This window comes from Symsagittifera roscoffensis, chromosome 7 (genome assembly GCF_963678635.1).
Source record: "Symsagittifera roscoffensis chromosome 7, txSymRosc1.1, whole genome shotgun sequence".
NCBI classification, from domain to species: domain Eukaryota; kingdom Metazoa; phylum Xenacoelomorpha; order Acoela; family Convolutidae; genus Symsagittifera; species Symsagittifera roscoffensis.
This window is the reverse complement of record NC_087068.1, coordinates 51,247,724-51,262,361: the sequence shown is the minus strand read 5'-3', so window position 1 is coordinate 51,262,361 and position 14,638 is coordinate 51,247,724. Positions and strand designations below refer to the sequence as shown.

General features: G+C 33.1%; 1 protein-coding gene across 3 annotated transcripts in view; it reads right to left on the bottom strand.

Annotated features, from left to right (window-relative positions):
- Positions 1 to 7,761: 7,761 nt before the first annotated feature.
- LOC134851329 (protein FAM227A-like) overlaps positions 7,762 to 14,638 on the bottom strand; it is a 37,676-nt gene continuing 30,799 nt past the window's right edge. For all 3 annotated transcript variants that reach the window (XM_063867363.1, XM_063867365.1, XM_063867364.1), the window contains 5 exons: positions 11,898 to 11,965; positions 10,536 to 10,594; positions 10,009 to 10,310; positions 8,492 to 8,651; positions 7,762 to 8,060 (listed from right to left, as the gene is read on the bottom strand). In XM_063867363.1, coding sequence (XP_063723433.1) covers positions 7,887 to 8,060; positions 8,492 to 8,651; positions 10,009 to 10,310; positions 10,536 to 10,594; positions 11,898 to 11,965 — 763 coding nt within the window. In that variant the 3' untranslated portion in view covers positions 7,762 to 7,886. The remainder of the gene's footprint in view (positions 8,061 to 8,491; positions 8,652 to 10,008; positions 10,311 to 10,535; positions 10,595 to 11,897; positions 11,966 to 14,638) is intronic.

The window sequence follows — 14,638 nt, the reverse complement described above, 5'->3', positions numbered from 1 at the left end:
TGACATATAGAGTTGTTGTTTATTTTGTTTCTTATCATATTGGTGAACTTGTTTTATTGAAAAATTATATATGTTTCCTGATAGTGGTTTCAGGTGTTTTCTTTGTTGGTTATATGTTGGATAAAATTTTGAAAAGAATGGTGGTTGTTTGTTCAATCTTTGAAAAAATGTTAGGGATGTGTCTTTTGTTTTTGAGTATTTATCTTTGATTAGTATTTTACTATTCAAAATGTTGATTGTTGGTATATATTTAGAGATAAATGGTATTTCAATGATATTGTGTTTAATATCAGTGATATGAAATATTTGTTTAAATGGTTTATTTAAAATTTTATTTTGCTCTATTGTTCTTGTGGGGAGAAGAAATAATTGGATTTTTCCATAGTTTACCAATGTTGATCCTTGTGCTGTTGCTAGTTTACTGGAGGTTTCAAGAGGCGTTAGTTTTGGGTGTAATGTTTTTATCTCATTCCATGTGGGAATGTTTATTATGTTTGATTCTGCTCCTGAATCAATTAAAAAATCAATTTCAAGATCTGGTGGTTGAAATTCTTTGTTTCTTGGACTTTCTAAAAAAAATGGTATTGTCCAAATTTTTTCTTTGGGTTGTTCTTTTTGTATATTTTGATAGATGTGATTTTTATTCAAGCATTTTGTTTTGTCATTTTCATTGGATTGATTTGTAGTGTTGATTTCGTTAGTTTCTTGTGCCGTTTGTGTAGAATGGATGGGTTCAATATAATAATTGTGAAGGAGTTCTAATTGATTTTCATATATATGTGATGAAAAAGTTTGTTCATATATAATAGGTTCGTAGTCATTTTCGACTGCTATCATATTTATGGAGATAGTGTTTTCTGTATCACTTTCTGAATCTGATGATTCACAGTTTATTTGATTTAGTTGTAGTTCGTTATTTCCTGTGTCATCAATACCTGGGGGGTCTGATGTTGTTTCTGGATTTGATTGTACTTGATTAATATTTCTTTGATTTTTAGGTGTACTACTTCTGTGGCGATTGTTAGAATTATTATAATGGTTATTATTCCTGTGTGGTGATTGGGAATAATTTCTATAACGGTTATTATAACTTGGATGTCGATTTTGTGAATTATTTCGTGATCTGTTTTGATAATTATTGTTTGGTCTGTTATAGTTTGATCTATTATATGAGTTATTCCTTGATCGATTGTTCGGGTAATTCTGGTTTCGGTTGTTTGAATAACTTCTATTTCGATTATTGGAGTAGTTTCTATTTCTATTGTATGATGAGTTTCGTGATTGATTGTTTGGATGGTAATTATTCCTTGATTGGGAATTAGATCTAGAAACAAATCGTGTTGTATTCGAATTTGATCTGGAGTAGTTATTTCGACTATTTGGTCTATTATAATGATTTTGTGACGAATTTTGTGTATTTCTTCGTTCTGGTGATCTTCCTCTATAACTTGAGTTATATGGTGATTGAGATCTCGTGTAATTGGTATTGTTCGGAAGTGGTTTTCCTGAACTGTTGTTGCTGTATACATATTTGTTCGGTAGATTTTGATCTTTTTTCATGTACTGATAGAATGATTTATTTGGTTCTTTATATTTTTGAGGTTTGTTTTGATTGTCCTGTTGTTTTTGTCTACATTCAGAAATACTATGTCCGTATCGTCGGCAATAATTACACCATTTTTTGAAAGATGGTTTGCCTTTAAAGTTTGGGTGTTTTTCGTAAATATTGAGTATTTCAGTGATTTTTTCAACGAGGTCTGTATCTGATTCCTGTATATTATTGATATTTGTGGTATTTGTTTCAATTCGGTTAACATATTGTAATTTCAGATTTTCTGTTTCTTCAAGTTTCATTGTGATTTCCGCTTGCTCTAGTTTGTCTACTAGTTTTCGAAAATCTAAATCGGGCTCTCGAATTGAGGAGGGATGGGATGCTCTCTTTTTTATTGCTATTTTCCTTAATTGAGGTGTTAAGGTCATCATTAAGATTTCTGTCATTTTTGTGTTTTTATAGTCGTGTGTATTTAATGAATATGCTTTTCGAACTAGTGTTTCGATACGTACTGCTAATTATTTGATGGTTTCATTTGGTAATCTGCGAATTTCATTACATAAAACTCTTTGTTGTTGTTTGTTTCTCTCGGAGTCAAACATTTTTGAAAATTCTTGTGTAAATCTTTTCCAATTTGATTTTATTTCTATAGGCAATACTGAAAACCATTTTTGGGCTGCGCCGTCTAAGGTTGTCTGTATCAACGCTGTGCGTCGATGTATCCAGTTTTGATGTAGTGGCGTATTGATTGGTTCAGGTCCTATATTTAAAATTAAATTTGCTGTTACTGCATTTAAATAATCTTCCACAGAATATTCAGGGTCTGTTCCTGTGAATACCATTAATGATTTGTTTGATGTTATTGATGATCCACCCATAAGGTATGGATTCATTGTCATTTGTAATGATTCTGCTGCATTTGGCATTTGTGAAAAATTTGAAAGTTGATTTTTTGTTATTTCGTGTTGTTGAAGGTAATATGGAAGTGGTATTTCATTTTGCATTTGTGTTGGTTGATACGAGTGTGTAACCATTGGGTTTTGTGGCTGAATTGGTTGAAAGGATTGTGTATTAATTGGGTTTTGCATTTGCATTGGTTGTTGATATTGTGTATCTGTTGGGTTGGGAGAAAAAATTCTATGATATGTATACGGTTTTTGCACTCCTTGTCCACGATATTCTTGAGTGTATGGTGCAAATATATCTGGTTGTAAATAATCATCGTCAGAGGATAAATAATCCGTTTGATGAGATGCTTGCTTTTTATTTTTATTCTGTTGAAAGAATGGGTAATTTTCACTACGATCCTGTGGAGGATGTGAATTAGTTTGAAAATTTACTGAATTGGTTGTTGCCATTGGGTTATCCCAATATCGAGATCTTATCTGATTATGATTATTTTTTCGGGGGGGATAGTTTGTTTTTGATGAATGTGTGTAATTATAATTGTGTTTCGCAAAATTGTTTCTTGTGAATGTTCTGCGTGTTTTTGACGGTATTGTCATGGGTCTATATGTTTGATAATCCATTTGTGAATATTTTGGAGCAACCGAAGGTTTAACGGTTGATTGTAAGGTTGCCTGTGCTATTGAAGTGTTTGTATTTCTTGGTGTTGTTAAATTTGGACGTATTGGTGAAATACTTTGTTGTGTAGTTGTTGTTGTTTGTACAATTTCTTCATTTATGAAGTGTGATGGTGTCTGAATATCTTGTTGAGTGAGATTCCTAGTTCCATTAAGGTTTTCATTGTGTATGACGGTCGAGTTTAAGCTGTTATTTCGCGTATCAGGTAGAAATGTATTGTAGTTTAATGGTGTTGCATCAATGGATAATGGTATTACTCTTACATAATCTCTTGTATAAGATATTGTATTTATTGCTTGACTTGCAATTGATTGTGGGATATTTATAAATGCATAATGAGACCATTCGGGGTCCCAAACGTATACTGACTGTTCTGTGATGGCGGTATCATCGTTTGAATTTTGAGGTCTGAATTTTTTTCTTGCTTGTGAAATTAAATCTATATTATGTGTGAAATAATCTATTATAAACCATGCCAAAATTTTTTGTAAGTCATGTTTTGTATGTTGTGAAACATCATCTTTAGTGAAATTTTCTTTAATTATATGTAGAAAAGTTGAAAATAGTGTGATTTCATGCCGTACCCTTATATGTTTAGATTCTCTGTCGGTGAGACACTGGGGATTGGGATTTAGTTTTCTAATATTTTACATATTTGCGGTGATTCGGGTTTGGTGAGCTGAATTCTATGGTGTAGATTCCGTATTGTTGTGTCAAATTACATATATCTTTCAGATAGTGATCAATAATTTGTCTTTTGATCGTTACATCTGGGAACTCTGCTTTACATGGGCTGATTCCGGGTTCAAATAAATTTAGTAGTAAATTCTTGCAAAGTATATGCTGTCCTCTATCATTGGGTGCATCTACGAGGAAGGGGAAGATATCGTCATCATCTGGACTATCTTCACTTGGAGTGTGTGTTTGGCTCATTTTTTTGTTTAATGACTGTTAATAGGTAATTATCGATGTGTCTAATTGGTTGATTCCAGTTATATAAGTGTACTGGTTTGTGTTTATATTGCTTTTTTATTCGTCTTTTTCCTCTTTTTGATGAATTTGAAGTTGTTTCTGAGTCGGAAAAATATAATTGATCGTGAATGGGGCAATTTTTATCTATAGATTCTTTTAATTTATAAAGTTCGTCTAAATTGCTGGCTTCTGATTCTGAAAATGCGTTTCTATTATTGGAAAATCTTTTTCGTGTTATTTGTCTTTGTTTAGTTATTATTTTCCTTTTTAGTGTTTGTCGTTTTGTTCTGATATATCCAACTGTTTGTGTGTGTGGTGTGATTACAAGGTCGTGTTTTTTGTTATCTATTTCACAGTTGTGTAAAACTATTGTTTGTTTGTTTCCTAGATTTTTAAATGACATAAGGTTTAGGATGACGGATGCAAAAAGTTGTTAGATGATTTCTATTTTCTTAAATTGTTAGTCCTTACGATTTTTTGGTTAGCTTAACCTGGGTCTATTGTTCAGGGTTGGAGAGAAAAGTATATCGATTCCGAAGAATGATTTTTTACTTTCTCGTGGCTAGTATAAGCTAAGGTGTTAAATTACTTAATCTTACTTAGGGGTAATGATTGTGTTCAAGGGTTGGAGAATAGTAAATCGATCCACAAGGTTCAGGTATAATTAGAACGCGAGTAGTTCGTTAGATACTATTTTAAACTTACTAAGTCTACGATTTATCCTGGGTCTGGTAAGAAGAGGGTTCAAGTGAAGGATGAATAACCGAAGTTCTTCACTGTTTATCCTAATTTGAATGATTAGTGTTGTTCAAAAGTTTCTATTAGTCTTGGGTTTTTTGAAAGGGTTGGATAGTGAATCGACGTTGGAGGTCGTTAGACACTAGCTAAGTGGGTGGGGAAGAACAAAATTGTTCTTTTTGATCCAAGGATAGGCCTTGATGATCAAGTTTAAATTTAATTAAATAGAAAATGAATTAAGATCCAAGGATAAGCCTTGATGATCTGATTTTAAAATTAAGTGAATTTAAGTTTAAAATGATTTAAATTTATTTAAGAAAAGATTTAGTGTTTTAATGATATTAGTGAGCTTATGATTGCTGTTATGTTTTAGGTGATGAAGCTGGGACAACTGATGATTTTATGATTACTAACAGTTTATTGTCATGCTACTAATTTTTATTTTGATTTTCAATAAATATTTTCCAAACATGTTTTATATGATACTGCAGATTTTTAAGAAAACGATCTGAGATCTTTTTATCAATCGTTATTGTATATTAATAGTTTTGTTTAGCGGCTGAAATGATTATGAAGATTGACTTCAAGATTTTATGTTTGCGAATGAAAATCTAAATTCATTGCTAATAAAATTCTCAATATAAAAGTCTGTGTTGGCTTTTGCCGTACTATCATATAACTATTTGGTAAGTTTCTACTTTGTCGTATGTCGTCTCTGGTTCGAGGTCTTCTTGCAATTCCGGGTAGTTCTGTTATCGTTCGGAATATTGGCTCTGATCTATTGAGTCGTAGAGACATTTCGATTAAATTATCGTCGTATAACATTTTAAAAATGTTTTGTCTAAATTCTAATCTATTTTTGGTTAATTCTAAGCTATTAAGGTCTTGTTCGAGACTTATGGTCGCACCAGATGAGTTATGACCGATGTGGTTAACTCATAGAGTAATTTCGGATAGGGTACACCGTCTGCTCGTCACGCTATCTTATTTTCGGCCGGATAGATTCGTGCAACTTCTTAGTCTAATACCGATCCTAATCTTACTCTTATACTATCTAGTCTCAGGTTGTTTAACTAGTCTCTGCTAGGCTCAATAGATCTAGGGTATACTGGTTTATTGCGGCTGCTGAAGTTCTCTTGGAGAGACAACTAATTTCTAAGTTAAATTCAAATCTCTCTGGTGCTGAAATTACAAGTAATTCCAGCACTTACAAATAAGTGGGTTGTTAGTTTGATGGATCATGATTGGTTAATATTAAATACTTTACAGTGGTAAAATATCTAATTTATCCAATCATAAAATGTAGTTTAGATCAGGTTCCACCTATTTTGAACACCAAAAACAGCTTTATACAAGAAAAAAAGTAGAAATAAGTCTTGAATTAGTAAAACTTTGCTAGGTATCAACTGTGTTAACTTATTATTAATCAAAGGCCAGAGCTTATGCTATCAAAAAGCCGTGAAGTGCCATTCAAAGTTGCACTGATAGGTGCAACTTAGGTTTGAAAAAAATCGTACTATTGCACTACGCTCTCGAATGTAGAAAAAATATCGCCTAATAACTTTGGACTTTAAAAATATTTAAGCTAAGCTTGAAGAACAATAAAAGAGTGACATTTCGATAAATTTATCTCATGTTGATAAAAAGGATAAAAATCCGACAACTTCGTTCTAAATTGTTGACTCGGGACGCAGTTATACAACTATCAAACGGCTCAAAAAATTCAAAATTTTTGACTCAATTCAAATTAGTTTGTGAAGAGATCCATAAAAACTAATATTTTAACCAATTAATTAGTACGAAAAATTCAAACACAGAAATTGAAGACGGAAAGATACTTTCCAAATTGAAAAACAACCTGATCTTACAGCCCAAGATCGTTTGTGGCATTCTTGCTGCAGAAACTGTGATTTATATTTTCTGGTCATATTTGCCGAAATTTTTAGGTTCTGATGTTGTAAGATCAAATGTCCAACATACTGGCAGTTTTCTCATAAACAGTATCGACGAGAAAAAAAAATGCTGGAATTTGTCAATCAGCTCTATGAAACCAAACAAAATAGGCGTTTTTTAGTTTATTTAAAAAAATCGCCTTAGATTTTACTGATTTTCGGAATCTTTTCCAATGACAATGTTCGATGAAACTAACCCAATTCAGAACAACTACTCAGTGGGTTAGACTTCGTTAAATGACGTGGAGCGGTTGTCTAAATCTTACGTTAAATTAGGTGTAAACGTTATCGATACGTATAATGGTTACACGTTAGGAACAAATTGGCGCTAATATGCTCTCTGACTAAAGTGAGTTAACGTTCGAACTTAACCTTATTTAACCAAAACTCTAAATTCGAAACTGAATCATTCAGATTTGTTCGCACAATTTGCGCTTCTTAGAAGATCAAGTTTAACCTTTTCTATCTTGGCATGCATTCATCAGAACTCTATCATACCGTAAAATGGCAAAAAGAATACTGAGAACAGTTTCTATTTTGCCACTAAATTTATTAACATAAGCAATCGCAAGTCTGCCTACGCTGGAAAAATTCAAAATTTTATGAAATGAAATTGCAATTTAATGCAGAAAAACAACAACAATCATCAGGACCTACAAACTAGTCTGAATCACGTTCATAGACTCTTACTAAATATATATATATATACATACTAATTGAACACAGAAATCGAAGACCAAAGTTCGACACTTAAAAAACACAGAATCGATTTCATATTTAATCGAATTGAAATTTAACCAAAACACGGGAAAATTTGAAATTCGGGCACTTGGTGAAAAAGTAGGTAGAAAAAAAATTATGAAGAACTGTTTTGTTCTTATGCCGTTTACTCTTTCAAAAATTAAATTATTTTTCAAGCATAGAGAGGAGCAGGATTTTGCGTTCTTTCTCTTAAAAAAACTCTTTAAACTACACCTATAAAACTTTTAACCTTGAACACTATCTGCAATGCAATTCACAATTTGGATAGATACAAATTTACAATTTATTTACAAGAAAAACATGAAATTTTTCATCTAAATGTCCAGTTATCGATGGGCAATATGAGGCAGTTTTGCTTGCTTGGGACTATTTCTTTGTGCGACAGTGTCTAGAGACTTGTTCAACACTAAACTGTTGGTCGAAGCGGTCTGGCTTTCTAGGGTCGTCGTTGAAACCGCATGTTTCTGCAGGTCAATTTTATCCAGGGCTTCTTTTATGGCCTGAAAAGAAAGCAGTTGAATAATCAGATAAGCACGCCAATCCTGTGACAGACGCTTCGATTTGCAGAACACTTATCAAAATCTTGCGCGATTTATTACTCTAGAGAAGTTTACAATTTCCATCCTTCGAAATAAAAAAATCCTTCATACGGGTCACATTTCATGCAAGCTTAACCCTAGTATAGTCATGAGATTTCAAACAAATTGAACCCCTTGTACCCAAAAAAAAACATTCCCCTACCCAGAAAAAACAAAGGTATGCTGGAAACGTTTCACTTGCTAATTGACTTCCAGCCAATCAATCAAAAATCGGCATTTTACGTGTTGGCATTTTACTTACTGCTTTAATTTTCCTCAAAATTTAGGGGTAAACATTCACTTTGTTAGTTTTTTTTGGGAGGTGGGAGGGGGTAATTCCGATCTGTTGGTACCTTTGAGGCGAGAGTGGTGCGTTGTGACGGTTCCGTCATGATCTCCAACATCAACAGATTGCTCAGCTTCTTCACCTGGTCGTCATGTGTCACCAGCAGCTGCACTTTCTCCTCCGACTCACGCAGCTCCCCATTCGTACACTTCCACATGTCTGCAATTCTAATAAACAGGCGAAAAAATTGTAATTTAACACAGAGAGGAAGCTGCGCTTTGCAAACACATACAAGAAAACGGCAAAAAGTAGCTCTGAAAAGCCAAAAAAAAAATTAAGATAAAAAATAAGCCGTGAAAAATACAACTTCTATTATCTGCCGGAATCGATCCTCCGACCGAGAGATTAAGAGCATCTGCGAGACTATCGTATTTTATGTGTTCGTGTTTTGGAAGACTGAAATCTACCATAAAACATATTATTACCAATGTCTTTATAAATGTTAAATAATTAAAAGTGAGCAACTAACATTAGCTTAAAATGAAATAATTAGAAAAAGAAATCTTCACTTAAAGTGGGGGCGCTATGAAACAAACTCAGCCAACAGGGTGATATACTACAAGGGGGCTATTCTCATGCACGAAGAACCGAATGCGCGAAAAAATTCGTGAGCGAATGACCGAAAATAAAATAAGCCGAAAGTCAAATTTTAAAAAGAAGCAATTGCCATTCAATTAAATGAAGCAATATTTCGCTTCTTTTATAACGAAACTCTTGAAATATAAAATATGTTCCAATTCGGCGGCGTCAGTGACAATTTGGAAATTTTGCATATTTCTACCGTTTTTATATTTGGCCAATATCAATATTCTAGTCCCTGTAAATGTTTACTTTGTTTGCAAATTTTAGATTACTGAAATCTGATTGGCTGATTTTTATTTTCGCGCATTCGGTCCTTCGCGTATGAGGGATTCCACCATATTATAATAGGTGGTAGGTTCAATTGGAATAGCTGCATCGCTTTTTGTTATACTTCGCACATTATTTATACTTTGTTTCAAAAGCCAAATTTCTTGACCAACAACTCTAAATTTTGAATTTTTGAATAGCATTTCATCTGGCAGAGTAATATATCTACAAAAACTATCTTAGTAGTAATATAATTGATTGAAAATGAATTGACTATATTATGCATTATAGTTCTCAAATTTACTGCATGCGCTACACTCAAAATTACCACCTTTTGTAACATATCACCGCCAACAGACAGTTGGACAAAAGTCAATGAACTCAAGGAAACAGAAAAAATAAATTGACTTCAAAATTCAAATTTCAAAGAAAAAATGTATGCCCTTGAAGCTCTTTGAATTTCAAGAACAATTAGTGATTGTCTTTTTTGATGAAACTAACTCAATTTGAGCAAACTGGATCAAATTCAAGCCGCGAAAAAGTAATTTTCAGCCTGAACAAATTCGAACACTTTTCTGAAAAGCGAAAAAATCATCACGACCTATATAAGAGTCTGAACATGCGCATCGACGCTTAAAATAGTTACAGCTAGTTCCAGCCAACTTTTGAACTTACTCTTTGTTAAACTTCGTCTCCTTCTCCGAAAGATCTTTCAACACTTTCCGATTATCTTTGAACTTCTGTGATACAAACTGCGCATACGTCACATTTTCATCGTCTAAATCAATTGGTTCTTTCTCTTTTCTGATTGGTCGAGCTGTTTGCGGCTTCAATTCAGTTCGACCAATCAGAACTTGGTTTGAAGACATGGTTGACTTTGTGACGTTTCTGCTGAGATAGTTGGCCATTAGTGGACTTATGCCTTGCACGTTGAACGCGTGGTGATCACAGTCGTCTTTAAGATGCATGGGTGTGCTCTGCACAGAAAAAAAATAATGGTGTATTTTGATCTATTTGCAAGAGACCCGAGTCTAAATTTGATTCTGAATCAATCAAACCGCGTCTTGGTCAACAGCTGAATCATTTTCAGCAGGTTGTTTTGAAAAAGTAACCCTTAATGAGTATTTTATTGGTACATTTCAAGCAATAAGCTTTTCACTTTCGATATTAATGAACTTTAAAAACTGCAGATCTTTTGTTACCTTGGTCAGATCTCGTTTTTGTGCACGCGAGGGTTTATATGCATACGGCCTTTCTTTCTCTGTCAATAAAAAAGCAACTGGTGATAACTCTGAACCAATCATAAAATGGTGATAGGTCAGGTCAGTAAACCAATGTACATTCACGGGCAAAGATGTTCGAATTTTTGATTTCAACAAGCAAATGGACATTTTTTCACTTTTTTGTCGTTTTTTTCTGCAACTACAAAATATAGAGAGTTAAAATTTTAACAAATGCTACATGGAACTATTTTTAAGGACTTTGCCAAGGTCAAATTATTAGAGATCTGGTTTCAAAGCCGTAAATTAGCCAGTATATCATAACTACTTTTGGAACGGTTCTTGCTGTTGAAAATGAATTTAGGGGCTCAAATTGGTTTGTTGCGAAGCTGATGAACTTGACTAATTCTTCATGCAGCCGAAAAACGACAGAAAAAAATTGAAATAGTTATTTCTTCCGGCGTCAAAAAAAACTGTCATATCTGTCTGGACGACAGACATTAAAAGTTCTTGGGCGCTTATACCAAAAGTTTGAAAATAATTTAGAGACAAATTAACTGCTATTTAGTATCCTAAGCATGGATCAGCGCAGTTGCTTCTCTTGTCTGACTTTTCTGGCTGCATAAAGAATAATTCAAGCTAATCAGCTTCAACGAACCAATTTGAGCCCATAAACTCCAAGTTCTTTACTTTTTTGCGAGGAAGTTATCACAGCAAGAACCCTTCCAAAACTAATTATGATATACTGGTTAAATGACGCCTTCGAAACTAGATTTCAACCTTTGGCTTGGCTTATCCTTGCGAACAGTTTCAACTAGCATTTGCCAAATTTCAACCCTCTATCTTAAATAATTGTCGAGAAAACGAAAAAAGCAAGAACAAAAATTCGTTCGTTTGCTCATTGAAATCAAACATTTGCAGCTTCTATGTCCCTCAACTGTATCAGTAAACCGAAAACAAGCTTACCAGATCAGTAAGACAAAATCTACATTTATTGCACCATTCAATTATATAATCACATCAGATAAAGAGCAAAAACGCATATTTCTTTCACAAAACAGAAATTTGAGCTAAAAATGCAATAAAAGGACCCTTGACGCGATCCTAACAAATTTATAATAATATTACACCTCAGCAAAATTCCGTTCTATAAATCTTAGAAAAAAGGCAGCTGGAGAAATTATTATGCAATTCGATTTACTGACCTGGTAATCTACTGATACATCGGTTTACCGAACGCATCCCATACAACAGCCAGATATAGCAAATTCGACGAATGAGAGCCTCTAAGTGTTCATTTATAGCCAATATTTCGAAAAAAAAATATTTAATCGAGGGACTTACTTGAAAGATTAAATTGAACTTTTCTTGAGTGGAAAGGCTCAGTTTCATCCCCGCTTGTAGTGTGCATGCTAAAACAAAGACACTTTTGGGTCTTATGCACTAAACGGCCCAAAATCAGTATTTCTACATCTTTCTTGAACTCTAAATATTATGGTTGAACCTGATTGGCTAATCAGACACTCAAATTCAAACAACATTGTATGGCAGTTCAATTAAAATTCAAAGCAGATAGAATTATTGGCCGAAATTAACAAAATTATAAAACTTTGATTGAAGTCATTTTACGAAGTTTTCTCGATCCGAGCAAAAATATCCATGTTACTTGAAAAAAAAAAATTGACAAAGTTTAACATTTTGGTAATTTCGGCTAATATTTTTATCTGCTGCAAGTTTTGATTGAATTGCCTGAACATGTTGCTTGAATTTGAATGGCTAATGTTGGCCAGTCAGATCCGACTCTATAGAACTCATGATATAAAAATTTTGATTTTGGGCCGTTTTGTGCATAAGTTTGATTTCGGGCCATTTTGTGCCTAAGACCCACACTTTTTAGTTGGAATTAACAAAAAAATATATATGAATTATCTCACGGAAGCAACAAACAGATATGTTATATTCACACCTTCAAAAGTTAATTAACTGCATTTTGAAACAATTCAGATACTTAAGATGAGGTCTATTAGTGCAAAAGACAAACATCGTCAACAAACAATTGGAAAAGAGTCAATGGACGAACTGAACAAGAAAAAAAAACAGATTTGCTTTCAAATTTCAAACAAAAAAGCTCTTAAAGGTCTTTAAAGCTCTTTGAATTTCAAGAAAATTTTATGATTGACACTTTTTGGATAAGAATAACCCAAGTTGAGATCACATCTCATCGACGTCAAACAGCAAAGAAGAAACTAAGCAAGGGCAAACTTAAAGACTGAAGATTTAATTTTAAAAAAAGCATACGAAATTTCACTTAGCGGCGAGAAGCGTAAAAAATACGCACCAATAAGATACAAAGCAAATAAATTAATCAAAACCAGACTTCAAAAATTACGAAAAAAAGCATAACTTTCGAAAAAAAAAGCACTGGAAGCCCCCCCCCCCCCCACACACAATTTATCGAAAATAAATTCTTACCGTTAAGTGAAAAAGCCCTAGTAGCTCTCAAATTTTCAAAATATGAAAAGTTAGGAATGTATTTAAATAATTGGGACTAACCAATCTGCAGATCTAAATTTGCGAAATTAGACACTTGAAATAAAAAACAATATCTTGTGACAGTTGGCTAGTGTTCATGAACAAGGAAATAGAAAATGACTGAGTTTTCTCTATTTTTCACCTTCTGAGTTTCAACATAAAAGTATATCACTCTAAGTCTCTTTGAAATTCCATATTTTTTCATGATCGACTCTTTTTCGATAAAATTAACCCAATTGAAAAATTGGATTAATAAACTCATGAAAACAAAAGAGGGTGTTAAGGTTAACTTTCACTGGTGTTCTAGCAGAATATAACGACAATCAGCTTGAAAAAAAAATAACATGGCCTACAGATGGTTGGAAAAGTGTACACAGAGGCGAAGCTGAGCTGCGCACCACTTGCGATACAAAACAAGAAAGCCGCTTAGTCTGAAAAAAAATCGAAAATATCCAAAAAACTAGATCTAACAAAACAGGATAATTTTCATATAAAAAACATGCGGGCCCGCAAAACTCAGACACGCACACACAAATTCTTTTCGCTCGTCGACAGACGCAATATGGCCATGAATCCGATATAATATAGGCCAAAACCTATCAAGACGAAATAAAAAAACAGCCGAAAAAAATTGTTATCATGAAAAACTTGAACTAGAATTTCTATTAAGATTTTTAACATTTTATGCAATGTAAAGGTGAGCATAAAAATTTTGTTTTCCTTGAAATGAATTGAAATTAGGTCAGTAAGCCGATAAAAAAAATAGGCCGAAATCATTTGGGCAGAATAAAGTTTTTAAGCAAAAAAAATAAAAAGTCAATGTTAGTAAAATTACAAACAGCAGAGGTAAATCAGAACACTAAAAGCAACTATAACGTAAGAAACTTGAAAAAAAAACAATTCTATAACATGACAACTAAGCCGACATAACATAAACAGACAAATAATGAGCCGCCACTTTTTGTGAAACGGAATATTTCCTGTTTGAAACGAAGCAGGCCTTTTCAGATTCAAACCCAGGACCTTTGCCGTCCCAGGCTTATTCGTTACCTCCAGACCAAGTGTGTTGGAGTCACAAAGAATTAGAATTAATTAAGAACTGAACATAAACTTACCATTTCTAATTTTGACCATTCTGTACCTCAAGTTATTTACGGGACAAAAATTCTAGTACCCGATTGCAGTACCCAGTTAAAAAGAACAAGAAAGCCTATTTAAAAAGTGATTGAAGATTTCTGAACATACTCAACTATCGTTTTTGAAAAAAAAAGTACAAACGTTAAAGCTCCTTTAATTGCAAAAAATTCTTTATGACTAGCACTTTTTTCCTAGAAAATTCTATTTAGCGAAAACTGAATCAACAGGTTTTTTTCCATTCTGATGGGAATTTCACATAACAATTTTGCTGTTCGATAGTGGGGTTTGCCTTCCTTTCAACAAAAAAAAAACAAAAAAAATGAAGTTAAAAAGAAATCAAAAGTCAAACCACGAAAAATTAAATTTGAGTTAAAAAAAGTTTCCTGAAAAACATACAAAAAAAATCAAAAATAAAA